We start from the raw sequence: 23,058 nt of genomic DNA, 5'->3' as shown, positions 1-23,058 counted from the left end.
ATATCCATTCTCTTATGTTAAAAAAATTTTATTTTTTGAGTTATTTATCCAAACGCTACAACTTTAAAATAAGTATTTCTATAGTTAAAAATCCAAACACAAAATAACTTATTTATAAGCTACTATTAATAAAAGTCCTTATACTTTAAGCTCCTTTTCCAAAAAAACTTATTTAAGTTATTTACTCATACTGGGCCTAAGTAGATTTGGGTTTTGTGATTAAAGCTAAGTCACTTTCTAAATTTTTTATGCTTGACTGCTGCGAGTTGGAAGCATGGAATGATGCATCTAGCAAGATATTACTAGTCAATTTGTTTAATCAATAAATAAGGAAGAAAAAAAAATGCTCTTCTATTGCATGATACTTTTCTAATATTGTATTATACACATTCTGGTTGGAAAATATAACAAATAACTTTCTGAAAACATTATGCTATAAAGTTAGGATTATAATTATCACCAATCAAATTAGTCACAGTTTTACAATCCATCAAAATCACCTAAAATATCACATTTCAAATAATGTTTGACATGGATAAAAGTACAACAGTCCTCAACAATGAAAATACTAAACCATCGGGTGTGTATTATTTGTAGTACCATACACATTAACAACTACAGCTTTGTCACTAGCAAGTTGTTGAATTAGTTTCTCCACTAAGGACTCAACATCCAAGACTCCACCAAGATATCTGCTCACAAGTGTTAGACACATTAAAATACTTATAATGACTATACAGATCATCAGTAGAATACAGCATACCTGTCAGTTGCTTGAATCCTCTGACCAAGGGTTGCATTTGATGGAAGATTTCTCTTGTAGACAGCAAATGTGAGGATTACCCCAACGCGATTCGTTTTGAAAAGCCGAAAGAGTGCAGTTAAAACTCCTTTTGCCTGACTCCCTTGCACGGAGCACATTGTCACGGTCTTCTTATAAGATGATAGGTGCTTCAAATGTTCGTGATACCAAGAGATTAAATATTATTTAAAAGTTATTAGTTTATTTTTATGTATTTTGATTTTTGTTTATTTAGTTACTAAATTGGGTTTTACGTTTATGGGCTTTAAGGTTTTCTGTAATACTCTATCACACAGAATTTTACGCTTAAATCATAAATCAAAAGTGACGAGGTATTATGACCTCTAAAAACAAAATATATACATATTATTTGAAGAAATATATGTTAACTAGGAACCCGTGAAAAGAATAATCAAAACAAGTCTGTATCACTCGCAAAGCGATGAGAATAAAAGCGCATAACCGAGAAAACAAAAGAGATAAAGAATTATATATATAGATTTAAAAGATAAATACATAATTAGTATTAGTCTCGACCTGCGAAGAAAAGGCCGGCTAGACAAATATATACAAACCCAAAAGTATGACAACAGTAAACATAAATCCTTTATCTCCAAAATCAACTACTAAGAAGGATGTACAAGTTAATATAATAAAGTGAAGAATATACATATAATCTAAGTACAGAATATAAATCATAAAAGAAACATTCGCTTCTCAAGAGCAGATCCTGCACGCTCAGCAAGGTGCGTCACGTCATGTATTTGTAAAGTAGAAATTTTCAAAACGGGTGAGAACATCATCTTTTACAGGATTCTCAGCAGGGTAAAAGTTTCAAATAGAGACGATGTAAAGACTACACGAACCCACTAGGCAATCCTAAAACTCTAGCAGACAAGATCCAAGCCTAGGGTCCTCTCTAAACCAGACAGAGAAAATTAGGCTAAGTTTCAGCCCATTCAATCTTACCAGTCTTAAACAGTTATCATTAATCAATACTCAATCTCAATGGTATCTAATTATTATCATTATTCTATCTATCAGTGTGCTCAATCTCACAAGTCTCAGCTATATAGAAATCTTAGATTTTCGCTCTTCTTAATTCAGGTCATCATTTCTCTAACTATCATAATTGTTCGAATTCAGTGATTTTATATCATGTAAGACCCAGAATTTTTGAAAAGTCTTATTATGATCAAGTTTCAAATCCTACAGTTATTTATAGCCTTAATTTCAGAGATTATTTTATTAAAGATAATTAAGACAAGTTTTGATTTATTGGATTTGAGATAAGTTATGATTATTATCCAATTTTATAATTATTAGATTATTTTCTATATTTAAAGTATAAGGTTGATAGTTATGAAATAATAAGGATTTTATATGATTTGGATTAGATAAGTAATATTTTAAATATTATTACTGCTATTTTGGAAAATGAAGAAATTAAGTATATTATTTCTAATTTTTAGATTTGGGCATTTTATTGAAAATAATTTGTGAAATTGGTGAGCAAATAGTATTTTCTATATATAATTAATGTTGGATTTAAATTGGGTTTCAATTACTATATTACCCTATTTTTAAGTGAAATTACTAATTTGCCCCTAACCCTAATTTACACACACCTCACCAAAAGCAACACTCAGCCACCGAAACCCTAATCCAGCTACCCTCTCCCCCAAGACTCAGCAGCAGCTGCGCAGCCCCTATGCTAAACACACACATGCTGTTCCTCGAAAAAGAAAGAAGGAAACAAACAAAGAAAGAAAGAGCGATCTGAGGGAGAGAAGGAGGGGAGGGCGGGCCTTTACCGCTGTCCAACCCGCCGCGCCTCGCCGCCCTTGCCGTCATGGAGGAGAGAACACAGGGAAGAGACTACGCCGCGCACTGGGCTTCACCACCGCCATCGCGCCGTCGTCTGGCCGAGGAGGAAGAAGAGCGCCGCGCCACACCGTCGCATCGCGCCCCGCTATCGCCGCCTGTGCTGCAGCCCTTCGCGTTTCGCGTCGCCGTGAGTCACGACCAGAGGAGAGAGAGAGACCATGAGAGGGACGTGGAGTCGGCGTCGCGCAGGGAGGCACTCACCGCTGCCGTTGCGCTCTGTCGTGTGCCGTCATTGCTGTCTGAGCAGTCATCATCCCCTCCGTCCTGCTACTCTGGTCCGCCGCCGCCACTGCTGGAGGTCTGCCCGATCTGATCCGAAGGGAAGAAAGAGGTCCAGGCCGCCGCTGCTACTTGCGTTGTGAGCTGCTGCACCAGCCACCGCCGCAGGTGTCACCGCTGGAGAAGGGAGCTACGCCTCTGTGTTCCTGGCAGCCGGGAGTGGTTCCGTGACTTCTGGGACCACCGCCGAAGCCTCTGGCTGTTTTTGCCGTCACCAGAGAATCCTGCCGGTAAGGTTTTAAGTATTGGGTTTCGTTTCTCCTGAGTTTTCGGAAACGTTACAATCACTGTATATTGATTTCAGTCGCCAGAGTCTGATCACCGTTGCCGCCTAGGATGGCTTCTGGGGCTGCCGCTGAACCGGTTCGGAGACCGCCGCTGTTTCGGTTCAGCCGTTCCTTCGGTTCGGTAAGCGTTTCGATCTGAAAGCCCTCTAGTTACTGCTCTATTATACGTTGAGGAGTTGTAGCATTTGTTGTTATGAGAGTTAATCTCGGTTATTATATATTGCGATTAGAGTCGTTGTGGTTGCTGAGAAAACGGTTTGGAGCTGAGGTATTGGTAGCCGGGATTTTGATTGTTGATTTCGGGTCAAGGCGGAAAGGACTCTGTGACGCGTTTGGGTTATGGAATTTGCGTTTTGAGGTACGGGCGCTTTCCGAAAACTATATTTTGTATATTGGAATTATTACATATGGGTACTGATGTGAAGATGTGTATTTGGTGATTGTGTAAGTCCTATGTATGGTTTGGTTGTTTTGTATGATTATGGGTGTTTGTTTGACTCGACTGTTGGGTGGCTTGTGAAACGAAATGCTTTTGAAATTGATTCTTTTAAAGCTTTGAGATCGAGTTGAATCCGTTGGAAATTGATTTGGATTGAATGGATTTTCTTGAGAATGTGTAAAATAGAATACACTCTTGATTTCAGCCTGGCTGGCTTTAAATGATCTGGCTTTTGATAAATGATTGTTGCTGAACCTTTTCTTTAAAGCCTTAGAAATGAGTTTATTCGGCTGATAATGATTTGATGTTGAAATGGTTCTCTTGAAATATGGAATTGAGATGACTGTTGGATTTTGACTTGCCTTGGACTGATTTTGAAATTTGGGCTGTTGAAAAGGATTGCGAAACGGCTTAGTTGGGACCCGAACCGGGTGGCAAAGTCCAAGTTTTAGGGGAGGTGCTGCCGAAATTTCTATAAAATCTGAGTCTTTATTGAAATGTTGTCTGGAAAAATTATGAGCTAAAGACTTCAACTATTTTATTTGAATTATCAAGAAAAGAATGATTCGTGCTTTCGAAATGAGTTATTAAAGCGGAAATTGTGATTTAGTCTTGCTTCTTAAGAAAGGCATTGTATCTCTTTTAGAAGAAAGTTATTTAGATGAAACTTGTGTTTTAAAGCTATTTGAATGTGAAAAGGGTTTATGCCTTTGAATTTGACTTGGGGGTTTCAATTAAAGAAGTTTCAATTGACTTTAAAAGAACCTGAATGTGTATTGACAAGTTTCATTTTGAAATGTTTTGAGAAAAGTTTTAAGTACTCTTTAAATTCTGAATTTTTGCAAGACTAAAACAATTTTGGACAGTTGAAACGCTTTAGAATTTATCATGGGGGTTATAGTTGGTTTTGCCTAAGTAAAGGAAACAGCTTTGAAAAAAGTAAAGGATTACGTGACTCGGTTTGGCTTAGATCCTATTTTATTACTCAAATCGGAAAGCCAATGTTTTAATGATTTTAAATGAATTTGGCGAAATGAGTTATGTTATTCTCCCCTAAAGACTTGGGACTCTGCCGAGAAACTTTTGTTATAAAATTCCATTGTTGGATGGGTGATTTTGAATATCTCAAAGAGATTTTTAACTTACCATGATTATGGAAGTTTTGGAAAGAGGGTGCCGAGAGTGGCATTGTTTTTAAAAGGGGAATTTACCTTGAGTAAAAGTGGCTTATGAGCCTGAGATGATTTGAGAAATGAGATCTTTAAAGCCAAGGCTAAAAACAGTTGAAACTTGATTTCAAAGTGAAATGAATTGAGAAAATTATTTATGGCTTAAATGCCGATTTCATGAATTTGATGATTTTAAATGTGGAAGTGCTGTTTTGTTGAGAGCCGGAATGGCTGTGTATGATTATACATATTGATTGGTTCTAGATTGAACCGTGAGCCAGAATGGCTGTGTATGATATGGATATTGGCTGGTTCTGGAATGAACCGTGAGCCGGATGGCTGAGATGGATGTTGATCCATGGATGAGATTGAATGCATGTTTATGCTGAATCATTGATAAATGTGAATGTTGCACTTCCACTATCGGAGATGAGAGTTTCCCTGGGAGGAAGCAGTGGCTAGCCACCACGTGCTCCAGGTTGAGACTCGAAGCTCTTTTGACCCTATGTCGTAAGTGTGGCCGGGCACTGTGAAAGCCCGGATGAGCTCGCCCCCGTAAATATTCACCAGTGAGGGTGATGGATATGGATCTGATTATGATCAAGTTTATGATGAGTATAACTCGAGTTGGGGATGCGCAACAGAGGGACAGTCCAATGATTAGCTACCAGGACTTGTCGGGTTGGCTTTATAACCGACAGATGATATCATCAGCCACTAGAGACAGGCATGCATCATATGCATCTATGTGACATTGCTTGGGTGTGCATATTATACTTGGTTTGCCTATGTGATTAATTGCTAATTGTTCTACTTGCAATAACTGTTTGTTTGTGCTTGCATCTTCCTATTTGTGTTTGCTACTGGGACTCTGTTGGACTGTGGTGATTGGTTGTTGGTTGGATTTGTTTGGGCCTAGGGCCGTGGTTGGAATGAGATGAATCGATGGTTGATTTCGGTTTTGTGTTTCTGGTTTGGAATAAAATATGAAAGGCTATTTTGGTTCCGCATAGATAAACCGTTTTGAAAGGCTTTTGAGTTTTTGAGAATTGAACGGTTCTTCTTTCAGAAAAGACTTTCAGACTTTACTTTTATTGTGAACCGTTGTTTTTGAAAAGAGGCATAAGACGGTTATTAATCACTGGTACGGTTTATCTTCACGTATCCTATTACAGTAATTCCCAAAAACCCTCTACTGAGAACCCTTTCGAGGATGATGTTCTCACCCCCCCTACATTTTTCCCCTTTCAGGATATGGGCGCAGAAGTTACGAAGAGCTTATTTAATTGTTGTTGTGATGCTCTGTATTGTTTTAGTTATGGTCTATTGTACCCTCGCCTTTATCTTGATATAATCTGTATGAGGGATAGGAATTGTATTGGATTATGTTTGTAATATTACTTATTTATATATATATATATATATGGATGTACTCTTTATGGATGTACTCTTTATGAGTTTTGTAAGTTGTATGGTATCTATGGATGTATGTTATCGGATGAAAGTATTTTTGGGAGCAGTATTGCGGTTTAAAGTTTTAAACAGGCTCATATTTTAGTATTAAATAGTATAAGTGTCGTCGTAATGTCCGAGCTATCAGAGTTGCGCAGCCGGAAGCGTGAGCTTTGGTAGTTAGGGTGTTACATATCAACTCATCAAATCTCAATCTGGAGTAAGTGGGATGAATCACTGCATCTACCCAAGGAGCTCAAATCATCTCAATCAATATCCAATCTTTTAATCATTACATTCTAACAAGAACAGCCCTCAGTATCAACCGAGACTAGCATGAGGGACATCTTAGTTATACAATCACAAGCAAGACAAACAAATGATACACAAGTAAATTTAGGTAAAGCAATTAGCACATAGTCACATAATATACACAAATAAACAAACCATGACAAGTAGCAAACCCAAACAAAACAATCAAATGCAGATGATGCATATCTGTCCTACTAGCCATAACTTTACGTGTCGGTTACTTTGCAAGAACCCGACACATCCGGTAGCTAAACTGGATATAAAACACCACCACATGGAGCAAGTGAAACTAAGCCACAATCCTTGCATACTACCTGCTTAACCCGAAGCAAGTGGGAGAGAGCCACGACCTTGCGTACTACCCAGACAGGTATTTACAAACTCAACCCAGAGCAAGTGGGACAAACCACAATCCTTGCGTACTACCCAGGCGTCTCAAATACTAACCCGAAATAAGTGGGATGAACTACAACTCTTGCATACTGCCCAGGTGTTTCAATCATTAACCTAGAACAAGTGGGACGAACCACAATCCTTGCGTACTGCCCAGGTGTTTTAAATACTAACCTGGAGCAAGTGGGACGAACCACAACCCTTGAGTACTGCCCAGGTGTCTAATATAAACACGGTTCCTTTATTAATCTACCAAATTTATTACTCTATAAGCGGGATTAAACCACCCTCCTTTCTTAATCCGAAGCATGTAGGACAAGGCCCGACCCTTGCATACTACACGGGCAGACACATCTCAATCTCATAACCATCTTCATCATTTTTCAATCATAAATGTTCATCATCATATCTCAAGCTCATAATCATCCTATATTACACCTTAACCATAAACCATCATCATCATATCTCAATATCACCCCTTTTAATTCACCCAGTACACTCTTGCTCATCCCAAAGTCTAAATACTATTTAGGAGATCTTAAACAATAGTTACGGAGGTTTAGAAAGTCAAAGGAATACTTGAAAACACAAAAATACAATTTTTGCAAAACTGGGTGGTCATGCGTACGCATGCCACTCGTCGCGTATGAATGATGTAAAATTTTCACATGTCGCGTACACAAGCCACCTCTGCGTAGGCGACAATTGGGGAAAAAAGGTTTGCTTGCTTACGTGTGCCTCCTGCCATGTACGCAAGATTTCAAAAATCACCATTTTTGCGTACGCATGCCTCCCGCCTTCGCGAGAGTATTGGGCAGAGCCATGGACTCGCGTACACATGACCTCTCCAGTTTACGCACGAATGCGAATTTTTTCAAAAAGTTGATAAGAGTAGAAAATGCAGTTTTTACACAAAACTTCAAATGCGCATGACTTTTTCATTAAAAATCATTTTTCTATCCGTTTTTCAAACGTCATAAACTTCACAGACCCAATTTTTCATTTGAAACTAGTTTCACAAAATTTGAGATTCTGGAAACTAAGTTATGACCCGTTGATGTTGGTTAAAAATAGGTTTTACCAAAATCCTCTAGTTTTCAAAACTCACAATCCAATCCAAACCAAACCAACCATACCAAAATTAAATCCTAATCATTCATATACATTATCGAATACTCTTCAACCCTTCAATACCTAACCATTAAGTTTCCAATTTATCAACTCATTCAACAATTCTCATTCACAAAATCACCAAATTCACTTTTCATCAACAATTAATTTAACGATTTCCAACTCAATCAAGATCCATATCAAATTCTCATTATTTCAATCCACTACACTTATGAATCTTACCTTTCATGGTCTATGGCCCAAAGTTTATGGCCTCCGGCCCAAAATTTAATTCAATCAACTCAATAATTCAGCAATTCATAATTTTAATCATCAATTCATACCACATTCTCATACAAGTAGTCACAACTCATAACCCATTCATTCATACAAACATTAATATTACTCAATCACCACTCCATTCACAATATCACAACCAATCGAATGAAGCATACATTCATTCAACTAATCACAACACCATCCAATTTCAATCCAATCATATCCTAGGGGCAAATAATCTAGGCATTCACATAATTTCACATAATGCCTACCCGAAACTCAAAGATGTACCTTAATGTTGGCGGTTTCCCAACACTTGAGTTTCCTCTCCGGATGTACCCAAGCCACAATCGATCCTCCAAACCTTCGCCTAGCGTTTCGCAATCGAACCAAGCGTCCAAATTATGTACCAAAACAACCAAGCTACTCCAAGCTCTCAATAATTAAGCTATTCACGATAATTTCACAATTTTTTAACCTAGGGTTCATAGAATTGAAAAATCCAAAGGGGCAAAAGCTTTCTTACCTTAACCCACTTGAAATTGGGGTGGAACTTACTTGGAATCTATGCTAGAATACCCCTAAAGAGCCAAAATCACAATATCTCAACACACACAAAACCAAAATGTGAATAGGAAGGGAGAAACAAAACTGGACTAAGAATTTCGAGTTACTCACCACAATATTTAGATAAAATTGAAGAGGATGATAAGAGTGATGCATGACCACAAACGGCTTGCGAGCTAGGGTTTGATAGAGCAAATGAAGTTTGATAGAGCTATGATTTCTTCTCCTTGTTCTCTCTTCACTCTCTATCCGTGGCTTCTAACAAGAATGGGGGAGAATGATGCTGTAACGGTGTTATTTGTGGATTTATATATGTGGGCTTGGATCCACTTGGACCCAATTTACTTATTTTAACCCGTTGAACTAATTTTGGGCAAAAATTTTTAAGATTAATGTTTTAATTCATATTCTAATTATTTTTACTTTTCCAAACTATAAATTTTAATTCCTTAATTTTATTCACTCATAAATTAATTTTCTCACTCACAGTGTCGGACAGCTTTAGGTCGGTACAGTTGCTTTTATCGCTGATACGAATCTTTTCGCGATTAGTTATATTTTTGTGCTAAATTTTATTTTCTAACTTAAATTTCCATCGGAAAAAATCTAATTTATATATAATTAATTTTTTAACCCTTTTTACTCTCGTTTAATTTATTCATTAATTATTAATTGATTATTTATTATTTTTTTGGGTTTTACATTTTCTTTGTTTTAACCTAATAGGAGGTTATAAATACATCCTTAGCTATTGTAGTCATAGTAGTAAGTGATTAGAGGTTTGAAAAACCCCTTTTAGTTTTGTGATGAAATCAATGACGTAGACAAGTGAGGTTGAGTGAGTGTCTCTCTTGTTGTATTAGAGAATTTGGTAGAAGGTTGAGGAGTTTTTTCGATTCAATTTCCAAATACGGTGTGTAGAAGTTAGGTTGAGAAGTTTCTTTCTTGTTGCGTCAAAAAATTAGGTAGAAAGTAGAGTGATTCTCTTTGTATCCAATTTCAATCTATCCCTTTTATTTTCTATTTCAATTTTAATGTATCTTTCTTATTTATTTTTAAGTCATGTCATTTTATTTATCTTTTTTTTTGTATCATTAATAATAAGAAATAAAAGATAACAAGAGGATAAGAATTCAAATTGAATAAAAAATATATTAAAATTAAAATAGAAAATAAAAGGGATATATTATAATTAAAGACAAAGAGAATCACTCTACTTTCTATTCAATTTCTGGATGCAACAAAAAAAAGGACTCCTCAACCAAACTTGTACACGCCATAATTTGGGAATTGAATTGAAATGACTCCTCAACCTTCTACTCAATTTTCCGATGCAACAAGAGAGGGACTCACTCAATCTCACTTGTCTCAACGATGGTTTCATCATGAAACCAAAAGGGAGTTTTCAAACTTCTAATCACTGAATACTACGACTACAATAGCTAATGAGGTATTTATAACCTCTTATTAGGTTAAAACAAAGAAAACCCTAAAGCCCATAAGCATAAAGCCCAATCTAGTAACTAAATAAACAAAAATCAAAATACATCAAAATAAACTAATAACTTTTAAATAAAATTTGATCTCTTCGTATCACGAACATTTGAAGCACGTATCATTCTCCTCTTCTTCAAAAAATATTTGTCCTCGAATCTTGTAACTAGAAAAATAGTATATAAAAAGGGACAAATATAAAAAAGATAATTTCTCTTTTTTTTGCACTGTATATTTTTTCTTTTTTTAAATATAAAATCAATAATAACGACAAGATAATAATAAAATACAAACAAAAAAGATAAGAACATAAAGAAAAACGTGAGAGGTACTGGACTCTTTTTATTTTTTTTGGATACAAATTAAAAAGATAGACATAGATTAATAAAGATTAATATAATACTTAAACTCTAATACCAAATGATACGAAAAAAAATAAATGAAATGACATAAATTGAAATTGAATAAAAAAGATACATTAAGATTGAAATAGAAACAAAAAGATAGGTTGAAATTGAATAAAAAGCGAATCACTCTACTTTCTATCCAATTTCTTAATGCAATAAGAAAGAGACTCCTCAACCTAACTTATCCACATCATAGTTTGGGAATTGAATTGAATGGACTCCTCAACTTTCTAGCCAATTCTCCGTCACTCAATCACATTTGTACACACCATGGTTTTATCACGAAAAAAAGTGCTTTGGTACCTTTAATCACTAAATATTACGACTACAATAGCTAGGGAGGTATTTATAACCTCTTATTATGTTAAAACAAAGAAAATTCTAAAGTCCACAAATATAAAGTCCAATCTAATAACTAAATAAACAAAAATCAAAATACATCAAAATAAACTAATAACTTTTAAATAATATTTAATCTCTTCATATCACGAACATTTGAAGCACGTATTATAAGAGTTTAGTTAGAAATTACAAGCAGAATTAGAACTGATAAGAGAAAATTGGAAAATGAAAATTGCCTTTCCAAATAGCACATCAAGAGAAATGACATGTGCAATCGTATCTTGTGCAAAGATGACAGGAGCATATTCTTCTTGAACAGGGGATGGTTGCAAAATATCCAACCATGAATAAAAAGCCCTTCTCACCCAACCACTCTTCAGTTTCATGGATCCAATACTTTGGTACTTGTGTTGCTTCCTTGAGATCTTGGTGTTTAATCTTTCACTACTATTGAACCAGGTGAGGTAGAACCCAGACACAAGCCAGGAACATAACAATAAACATAAATGTCTTACTTTCAGACCAAACCGAATTCCATGGAACAAACTCGTCCACAACAGTAAACAACACAAGTTGAGTATCAATAGTTCCAAAAGCTAATGGGGAACAACCACCGTCAAATCCACACAATTTTTCACAATGTTAAACATTAATATCTCCCAAGATGAAGAAGAACTCAAATATCTCTAAAATAAATAAAAAAAAGAAAGAACAATGACAAAGAATACTTCCAAAAAGTTTCACAAACTAATCATTTTTCTCATTATTCATTCCTATCTATGTCAAGGAAGAAAATATCACTGTGAAACTGTAAAACCTGTAACAAAGACCAAAGAGTGAATCACATATCATAGAAGTAAAATTGGTAAAACTCAAAATTATACAATTTGTTACTATTATATTCTAATTCCAATTTCTCTGAGTTCCTCGCAACCGCAAATTTAAAATCCTATGATATTTTTACAATTAACACAAGTATTCACAAAAATGAGCAGTAGCATCTTTAAATTTGAAAGCTAAAACAGTCAAAATTGTTGACAAATATGAGAGAGAGAGAGAGAGAGAGAGAGAGAGAGAGAGAGTTGACGAACCTTTTTGCGAACAACGCCAGAATTAGAGGAGATGCAGAGAGGAGGAGTTTGGAGAACAAGAGCTCAAGCTTGGAATTTTGCAAAGAGTCAAACGAGCAAACATCGAATCAAGAAGCTTCTCAACCTCCACATCGAGCTTCTTTGCCGCCATTGACGATACTTTTGAAGATGAAAGTGCTGCTGGTTCTGCCATATTCTCGTTTCATCCTTGGCAAACGACCTTGGCGACAAGAACGTAAATAGCGACATAGATATCTGAGATGAACAAAGACATCAACACGGATCTAAGGCGGAGGATGAAAATAGGAACAATGATACAGTTTGAATGATGGACGGTTTGTCGGCGATGGCAAGGTCTGCAGCAGTGATCGGTGATGAAGGGAAGTGCTTGAGGTTGTGCCGTTGTGGAGTTTTTTTTTTTATTTTGGTTGTTACTTGATTTAGGGTGGGAGAGTTTTTCACTTTCATTGTGTTTGACAATTGTTTGAAGAAGATGATAAAAATAAAACAGAATAAAAAATTTAGCAGCAATAATAGTAATGGCTGTTATTGATGGAGAGAAATTAAAATTAAAAGTAAAATAATAATAATAATTTAGTGACAATAGTAATAATTGCCATTATAAAATATAGTAATAATGACAAATGTATAATTACCTCTAAAATATAACTTAAAATCAATAATAATTATTGTGTTATGGCCACTAAAAATTTGTCGTTAAAATTAATTTTTTTGTAATGGTTCTATCGTATTCCTTCAATTGTGGCTAAGTCACCACCACTCATGGTCACTGTATTTTCTTGGGATCGCAAAAAAGAGGCTCGAACCGTGAAAGAAACGGGAAGGTGTTACAATTTCAAGAGTAGGTATGGTCGGAAGAAGTGGCGGCCAACATGTGCCACGAAGGAACGATGAATGATTATACATGATATATTGCAGTGGGTGATGCATCTCTAAGAATATAGTGGCGACGTTGAGAGGCGGCGTTGGGTTGGGTCTTCATTTTGTGCATATAATTTAAATTAAATTTAATTATATTAGGTGTACCCAAAATCAGTCATCAGGGTATAATATACATTAGAAAAAAATATACATTAAAAATGAATTGAACTACACATATATTTATACATAAATATATTATGATTGATTTTAGTATGCAAATAGTATTTTTGAATTAGATTTCAACATTGTGAGTCAATTCTTAAAGAATATTATTTTGTACAAATGGTCAAGCTATTTTTTTTAAACAATCAGATTTTGGTGGTAGGAATATTTATTGGCCGGATCAAGTCGAATTTAATTAGACCCGAATCCTACCCTACAAAGTCACCAAGTCTATTTTGACCCGCCCCGATGTGACTCGAAATAAATCGGGTTAAACTGGGTTGACCCAACTTAAAATTAGTATATACAAATTTGTAAACTTTATATACTAAAGTAATAAAATTTTATTTTTAAAAATTAAATTAAACAAATGTTATCTCATATATCAAAATAAATTATTTTAAAGCAAAAAAATACTGTATACGTATAACATAAAAAATATTAATTGAAGTATAAAAAAAAAGTAAAATATGACATTACTAATTTTACTCTAAAATATATTTTTTTATTATAAAAAATAACTTCAGATAAGACTGGATGACTCGAAACATAACCCGAATCTAACCCAAAAATAGTACCGAGTAAAAATAATAAATTTAAACCCAATAAAATATACTTTGGATCCAAGATGAATTTTGGACGGAACCGGATCTTAAACACCCCTATTTGGTGGTTATTTTATTTTAAATAATAGAATAAAAATAAAATAAAAAGTATTATTTTGAAATTAATTGTTATTTTTATTAATTATAATTTAAATTTATGTTTCATAACCTTAAAGGTAAAGTGGTTGTTAAAAAAAGTAAGGTAATAAATAATAAAAAAAAGTAAGGTAATAAATAAAACTAATTCTATGTTTCAATTAGGATAATTTTATTAGTATGAATTACTATAAATATAGATGGTGTAGGAGTGTAATTGTTACTTAGATTATTTCTTTGTCAATAATTGGTTTATCATCGTAATTATTTTTTAGTGAGAGTACATAAAGTGTACATAGTATATAAGGTATAATAACTCAACAAATATTTTCTAAGGGAATTTTTCATTCTCTTCAACAATGAGAAGAACTTATTTCTCTCCCTCTCTTAATCCCTTCTAGTTCATCAAACCATCAACATCACAGCTTGAACAGCTTAGGGCATGAGATTTTCTTCATGGTGCGGTGAGCGTGGAGAGCAATCAAGCTGTGAATCAAATTAAAAAAAAAAAGTTGTGAATTGATATCAATCCAATTTTGCCATTTTCTTTCTATCCCTAATTTTTCTTTCGACATTTTCTTTCCCCCATTCTTACCTCTTCCTTCAAACTCATCCAATAGAGTTTGATGAGAGGCTATTTCGCAAGATTCTTTCTTGGTGAACATAGCTGTTCCGATCAACGAGTTGGAAGAAAGAAGATTTGAATCCCTATTACTCTGTGATTCATTGATTTCTCAAAATGGCGAACATGGTAAACAGATCCTCCCATTGCAGAAGTCGTTGAGCTATATTGGCTTGCTCTCATTGCAACAAGCAAGGCCACACAAAAGATGTATGCTATAAGAAGCATGGGTACTCCTCCCATTTCAATCAACGGCAGCAACATAACACCACCATCAATCACGTGATCACTGAGGGGCATGATGATATACTCAGTGACAAACAATTCCAGCTCAATTGTCTCCAAGAGAACACTGGAATATCAAGATCTGAGTTCACTCCAGAGCAAAGATTTGCGTTGTTAGAGTTGATCAAAGACAAAAGTGTGCAACAACAACCTCATAATGCAAATCAAATTTTGACTAATTCCATTCAAACTTCCACTCCAGGTAAAACCATTGCATTACATTTTAATGCGAGAATTATGAGTATTATCACTCCAAAATCTGCATTATGGGTCATTGATTCCGATGCAACAGATCATGTGACTTTTGACTTAAAAAATTTTGCAAGTTTTCAAAATATTGCTCCAATCAATATGATATTGCCAAACGGGACCAAAACTATTAGCACCATCATTGGCACAATCACATTCTCTAAAAAAAATTTTCTCAAAAATATTTTATACATTCCTTCTTTTGATTTTAAACTGATATCTGTGTCAAAGTTAACCTCAAACTTACATTGTCAATTGTTAATCAATGATAAGTGTTGTGAGATACAAGATAGATCTACATCAAAGATGATTGACATTGCTGAGTGTATAAAAGGGTTATATACAATGAGTAGAGAACCAGAATTCTCTCACTTTCCCCCTCTTCCAACAAAGCAAGCTTCATTGGTGGCAACTACGACTACTACTCATCCCACCACATCTTCACACAGTGAGCACAATAACATTTGGCATCTTAGATTAGGACACATACCCATGCATAAATTGATTTTTCTGAAGAAGTATTATCCTTTTATAGATTGTATTGCTTCAAAACTTCCTTGTGATTCATTTCATTTTGCAAAACAAAAGAAATTAGCTTTTAATCTTAGTACAACTAAAATAAAAGATTGTTTTGACTTAGTTCATATGGATATCTGGAGTCCTATTTCTGTCCCTCCCAATGAAGGACATAGGTATTTTTTGACTGTGGTGGATGACAAGAGCAAATTCACTTGGATTTTTTTTATGAAAACCAAATCTGAAGCATCACAATTGGTTATTAATTTTGTGAATTTTGTCAGAGTACAATTTAAAAAACAAGTTAAGTGTATAAGGACTGACAATGGGCCAAAGTTCACTCTAAAATCCTTTTTTGCATCAACTGGAATTTTACACCAAACTTCTTGTGTAGAAACACCAGAGCAAAACGGGATTGTAGAGAGAAAACACCAGCATATTTTAGGTGTTGCTAGAGCACTGCTACTTCAATAAGGAATTCCACATTGTTTTTGGCAATACGCAGTTGCTCACGCCATTCACCTAATTAATAGGCTGCCCAGCACTAACCTGGATAATGCTAGTCCTTACAAGCTTTTGTATGGTAACTTACCTGACCTTTCATACTTAATTTGATTCTCTTTCATATGCCTCCACATTAACAAATTCAAGAACAAAATTAGACCCAAGAGCCAGAAAAACAGCTTTTCTTGGTTTTAAATTAGGAACAAAGGGTTTTCGACTTATTGATTTAAAATCAAAGGAAATTTTCATATCCAGAAATGTAACTTTTTATGAAACTTATTTTCCATTTTTTTACATTTCACTAGCACTGATATTTCTGTGGTACCCATTCGTACTCCACAATGCATTGATCTTTTTCAATATGATACACCATCCACACATCATTTGCAATCACCCACACATACCACACTCACAGATTCAAATGAACATTTCTCAAGTTCAATGCACTCACCAATTTCCTCACACACCATTGCACCCATTACCACACCACACACTAACAATTCACCTGCATCACAACACTCTGACATCACACATGACTGCATTACTAGAAAGTCTGAAAGAGTCAAGAAATCGCCTGCTTATTTGAAGGACTATCATTGTATGACAACCCACACAGCTCACTCTAGCAACTTTGCTAACTCTAATTCTTTATATCCTATCTCACAACACTTGTCATATGATAAACTAAACCCAAAATATAAGTCACTTTCTCTAGCCATCACCTCAAATCAAGAACCTAGCACTTATGAGGAAGCGGCTGCACATGAATGTTGGAGAAAGGCAATACAAGATGAATTGACAGCTCTAAATCAGAACAGAACTTGGTGTCTCACTGAACTCCCAAAAAACAAGAAGGATGTGGGTTGCAAATGGATTTTTAGGGTAAAATTCAATCCCGATGGCACCATAGAGAGGCACAAAGCGAGGCTAGTTGCAAAAAGATTCACTCAAGTGCAAGAAGTAGATTATGGTGATACTTTTAGTCCAGTTGTCAAAATGACTACCCTACGAGTAATGTTAGCATTAGCAGCGGTAAAGAAATGGCATTTGAAACAGCTGGACGTCAACACTGCCTTCCTTCATGGAGATTTGGACAAGGAAGTTTATATGAAGATACCACCCGGTTTGGCTGTGTCACAACCAGGTTTGGTTTGTAAATTGCAAAAATCTCTATATGGGCTTAAGCAAGCAAGCAGGCAATGGAACATTAAGCTCACTCAGACTCTTGTGGATGCTGGTTATAAGCAGTTTTTTTATGATCATCCACTCTTCATCAAGAAACAATCTGAAAGCTTCACTGCCATTATAGTATATGTTGATGAGTTGGTTTTAACCGGGAATGACATTAGTGAAATCAATTCCATCAAGAAAAATTTGGATGACAAATTCAAAATAAAGGATCTTGGTGATTTCAAATACTTCTTGGGAATGGAAGTAGCACGCTCTAACTCTGGAATTCACATTTATCAGCGAAAGTACACCATGGACCTTCTCAGGGATTTTGGTTATCTAGATTGCAAGCCTCTCTCTACCCCATTTGATTATAGTCAGAAACTCTCAAAGGAATCAGGTACCATTTTAACAAACAACACTGTTTACAGACAGCTCATCGGCCGACTCCTTTACCTCACAAACACTAGACCCGATATCTCTTATGCTGTGGGACGTTTGAGCCAATTTTTGGATTGTGCAACCACTTCTCACCTACAGGCTGCTTTTCGCGTACTCAGATATTTAAAAGGCCGACTTGCAACTGGTCTCTTCTTCTCCTCTAATTCTAATCTGCATCTCACTGGATTTGCTGACGTTGACTGAGCTGCCTGTGCCGATACTCGTCGCTCCGTTTCTGGTTATTGCTTCATGCTTGGGAACTCTCTCATTAGCTGGAAGAGTAAAAAAGCAAACCACAGTTGCCAAGTCCTCTGCAGAAGCTAGGCCTCTTACTGTTGCCACTTGTGAAGCTAGTTGGTTATCTTTTTTAATGGATTTCATTGGCATGCTGCTTCAAAAGTCTATCACTCTATTCTATAACAACCAGTCAGCCATTCACATTGCCAATAATCCCATCTTTTATGAAAGAACTAAACACATTGAAGTAGACTGCCACATTGTTCGTAAAAAGCATTTGTCTGGTATCATTCATCTTATGCCAGTTCGTTCCAAGGATCAACTTGCTGATTTTCTTATCAAAACTCTGCCACCGGGTCCTTTTCTTACTAATGTTTCCAAGCTATGATTGTTAGATTTACACAATTCTAGCTTGCGGGAGGGTGTTACCTAGATTATTTCTTTGTCAATAATAGATTTACCATTGTAATTATTTTTTAGTGAGAGTACATAAAATATACATAGTATATAAGGTGTAATAACTCAACAAATATTTTCTAAGAAAATTTTTTATTCTCATTGTAATTCTCTTCAACAATGAGAAGAACTTATTTCTCTCCCTCTTTTAATTCCTTCTGGTTCATCAAACCATTAGGGCATGAGATTTTTCTTCAGTAATCAATCAGGTAAAAAATTAGTAATTGACATAATTTTTTCTTTCAAATTCTTCTCTATGAAATTATCTCCTCCTTATTTTTCTTTGATCAAATTAATTTTTTCCTATTTTTCTCTTATCTTATTAATTTTTTTTATTCTATATTCTTTCCCTTTCACATTACATGTACGATATCTCGATTTTTTTTTTCATTGCACACTCTCGGCCTTGGCTTTTAACTTACTAGTAACTCTTCAAAAGATCTTATTATATATAAAATACACACGTGATGCATCATATACATCATACATCTTGGTCACACTTACTATCATTTATATGGAAATCTTAATTATTTCTAGTAGATAAACAAGACCCAAACCAACGAAATTCAAGCAGACTACAAGACATGCAAACTACCTACCTTATAAAGCTAATATATTGTACCAAAGATCTTTTAGGTGAAATAATCTTTTGGTAATTGGTACAAAATAGTAACATAGTATCCGATCCTACTAGTATATACTATCTATAGAAAGGATTGGACGACCTAATGCATGTTTTGGACTTGGCTATCATTATTATATTAAGCATTCAAACTTATATATAACACACTTATAGCAAAGTACATCATTAGCATGAGTGTTTGTGTGTTGTATCTAATGGGACACCATTGCAGTAGAAACCAACGTGTTCACTCCACACATGTTATATCCTCTGCAAATCTTGAAATACCCATGTTCCCCCCAACGCTTCCCCCATGAATTCTTGATTATCCAGTAAGGTTTGTTCCCAAGTCTAAGGATGGAGAAGCCTTTTGTACCATAGCCAACTAGTAACCCACCATGGTTGGGCTTCTTTCCACATATAAAAGGGCATGACACACCCCCTATGTAGGTTTGCATGTAAACTGCATTCATTCCAACTGCACACATTAACAATACTTCATCATAAACAACATTAATGCTAGCTGTTTGGATTCGAGTTTCAATTATGGTGATAATCTTCTAGTGCTAATTTGATACATACATGTCAACATAATTAGATAGACATAAAAATGTTGAATTAAGGAGACTTACTAGCAAGAGGGCCTTGTTTGACTAAATATGCAGCAATTTGGTCGTCATCCGCAGGGATATTGGTGAAATTTGATACTCTAACTACTATTTTGTTTTTGTCAAATTTACATTCACCTCTGTTTTGAGTGTAGGGATATGTTGCTTCCTCTTCCACACCGCCAGCTTCCATCAAATAGTTATAGGCATTTGTCATAAGACCACCCTGACAACCATTGTCGCATGCTGTCTTATCTGTTATGTCACACTTAATAAAAATGTAAGAAGAATAAATTAGAAATAAACATACCCAAAAAAAAAAGTGCACACATTTGATGGAAATTAATACAATACACCAAGTAGATTTACCAAATAAAAAAGAACGAGTACAATGTATGTACAAATTAAATAACATCAAGTAACGCTAGAAAAAAAATCAAAACTTATTTAACAAGAATTAATGAAGAGAAATGCTAGGGACCAGTAATTTTGGTGTTTTGTAACCATCATCTGGTCATCAATAATATTTTTAATGGTGTGAGATTATATCTAATGGTGGGAGATCACTCCCTTTTTATTTTGATGGTTAAGTACTGGCCAAAAAACACAAAAATTGTTGGTCCTAGACTTTTCCATTAACAAATACTAAATAAAATAAAATCTGACCGGTTTTGTCCCTTTTTTATTATTTTATTATTTTACCAAACATTTTCGTAACATAATAATTAGAGTTATGAATTTTTATGACTCAAACAAGGATTTAACTAACAAGAAAAACCATATTATTACACATTGAAAAATAAATGTTTACTTTATTGTCACAGTCTATGAGCTGTTGTTCACTAAGATTAAGAAGCTTGCCCGTTGCAATAAAATGAGCTCCTTCAAGAGTTCCTGTAGTGCTGAAAGCCCAACAAGCTCCACACATACCCTGTATTAATTATGTACAAATACTTATCATTAACCATGCAAAAATATTAAAATTGATCAACAATATTTTAGAAAAGTAGCAAATATTCATGTAAAGCCAAGTTATTAGCTTATTATTAAGTTAAAAGAATAAGCATAATTGATCATTCCTAGTTTCATCCCAAATTTAACCTAACCAAACCAAAACAGAATAATCGATTCGCCATTTATTTTTTTTTCCAATTTTTGAATACGGTAGAAACTCATCATGATATGAAATTGATAATTAAAAACTATTAATCCACAATTTAATCGTCCATGTCAAATTATCTAACAATTTTTAGCTATTAATTTCGTATAAATTAAAAACAAATTCGTCTGAGTTTTCACTTGACCTTAGACTACACACCTGAGTCTTAACTTCAGTAACCGCTCCTTTCTCTCTCCAATCGAAATTTTCCGGTAACCCTTCCACCTTCAAGGGTGGCGCCATTCTATCGGCAGTAAATTTATTTTCGTTCTCGCGCTCAGACACCAAACCGTGAGTGTACAACCTCAAGAATTCCGTTTGTGTGAGATCTGAGAACTGCGTGACACCATGAGCGGCTGAGGGATCAAGCACTTGGTGTCTTAAGGCCGTGACGATGTTGTCGGCAAAGATTCCAAGGCGACGGAGATACTCCTCTCTGGTGGTGTAGTTCTTGCTGTAGTTCTCCATGAAGGCTTTGAATTTGTTCTCTGTTGAGAGAAGGTAGTTGTCCTTTTGCTCCAGTTTTCTTGCTATTTCCTCAACAGTCATTGCCGATGATGAGAGAACCACCATCAAAGTACAGCAGAGGAAGAGTAGGAAGCGTGTATGGCATGTAAGTAAAGGCCGTTGTAGCTTTGTGAACATGGTGTGACTGCTTTTCAGGTATGTTTAGCGTTCTTGTTTTGTTTGTTTGTTTGTTTGTTATGTATGTTTCATGGGTTGCTATAATAACAAGAGAGAAACCCTCAGGAGAGTAATTTTTAGTCATTTTGGTTATTATTTGATCAGTAATATTAAATTATTTTTAAGAGGAATGTTAGGGGCCAGCAATTTTGATGTTTTGTAACCATCAATTTGCTATCAATAGTGTTTTTAATGGTGTGAGATTACATCTAATGGTGAGAGATCATTCACTTTTGTTTTGATGGTTAAGTGCTGGCCAGAAAACACAAAAGTTGCTGGCCCCTAGACTTTTTCTATTTTTAATAAATAAATTTTATTAATTTATGTATATTTAAAAAATATAATTATAAATTATATTAATTTGTATGTATAAATTTTAATAAGTATAAATATAAATTATATTTTTTATATAAAATTTTTATAAATATAAATATAAATTATTGTTAATTAAATATTAATTAAAAAAATAAATATTTACTGATAACATTGTTCACAGACAAAATTAACCTTTAATAAACAATAGAAGTTGATAACTTGATGAGTATAGCAAAGGGGGTTTGGGCAAGGTGGCTGAGTACAAGCAAAGGTGGCAACATAACAGGATAAAAGCTACATGCAATGCAACACGTGGGTTCTAATATTGATAAAAAATTGCATGCCATTGTTGGTGACTTTGTTATTCAAATGGTTCTTTCTTCCTGTTTCACAATGAGAGACTAGCTAAATAATGCAGAGTTGAGTTGAGTTGAGTTGAGTTGGGTATGTCATACAATAATAATGATGATCCAAGCCCACTAGAGCAACTACAAATCATATGTGATATGGGCAACTTCAAGATATGGTAAAAGATGCTAGGAGGAATATTGGTTACTGGCAATTGGATTTATAAAAATTAGGTTTAATGGAAACATCAGTGTAGCATGCATCGACTATATATTATCAAATAAATTTTATTTTTAACCAACTTGGGTTGTTCGAGTGGTGAGTTCACTCGTTCGCGACGGATTAATCCTTAGTCTATCGGGTTGAGAAATACCGTAGACAACTAAAAAAATTTTTTTTTTTATCTTTGACATATCATCCAATCAATTTTTTATTTGCATTAAATAATGAGAATATTTGTTATTTTGTTGTTTATTAAATTAATTATTCATTTATTTTTAGGTGTTAAACATCATATGTTTGAACTTTCTTTTCATTGAGGTCAAGAATTATATTAACCATAGGAAAAAAATTCTGTTATCACACTACTAGCGATCCATTATTTATCATATTAAAAAGTAATATAACAAGAAATACATGTGTTTGCTTCGTTACATTGGAAAAAAAAATATCAGTATAATAAACATATATTTTATTACAAAATTGACATGTGAATTTATGTTAACAA

At 34.7% G+C, this 23,058-nt stretch overlaps 1 protein-coding gene and 1 long non-coding RNA gene across 3 annotated transcripts; one reads left to right on the top strand and one right to left on the bottom strand.

Moving 5' to 3' along the window:
- The first annotated feature begins 2,463 nt into the window (after positions 1 to 2,463).
- On the top strand, positions 2,464 to 6,310 carry LOC110266247 (uncharacterized). Its single transcript, XR_002353339.2, has 4 exons — positions 2,464 to 3,198; positions 3,273 to 3,376; positions 3,486 to 3,613; positions 6,115 to 6,310. It is a non-coding gene; the product is annotated as an uncharacterized LOC110266247 (long non-coding RNA).
- Positions 6,311 to 19,013: 12,703 nt separating this feature from the next.
- Positions 19,014 to 21,744, bottom strand: LOC107619390 (Papain family cysteine protease). 2 transcript variants are annotated; one of them, XM_016321673.3, is made up of 4 exons: positions 21,144 to 21,744; positions 20,637 to 20,756; positions 19,850 to 20,093; positions 19,014 to 19,695 (listed from the first exon to the last, which is right to left on the bottom strand). In XM_016321673.3, the coding sequence occupies exons 1-4, from the start codon at positions 21,627 to 21,629 to the stop codon at positions 19,430 to 19,432; spliced, it is 1,116 nt and encodes a 371-aa protein (XP_016177159.1). In that variant the 5' UTR covers positions 21,630 to 21,744; the 3' UTR covers positions 19,014 to 19,429. The 2 variants fall into 2 exon arrangements, with proteins under 2 accessions (XP_016177159.1, XP_020966168.1); XM_021110509.2 differs by having other exon boundaries at positions 19,014 to 19,680; positions 21,144 to 21,734.
- Positions 21,745 to 23,058: the final 1,314 nt, after the last annotated feature.

Source organism: Arachis ipaensis, chromosome B9 (genome assembly GCF_059453495.1).
Source record: "Arachis ipaensis isolate K30076 ecotype BB chromosome B9, ASM5945349v1, whole genome shotgun sequence".
Lineage (NCBI taxonomy): Eukaryota > Viridiplantae > Streptophyta > Magnoliopsida > Fabales > Fabaceae > Arachis > Arachis ipaensis.
Note: the sequence above shows the minus strand (reverse complement) of the source record. Positions and strands in the feature narration are given on the sequence as shown.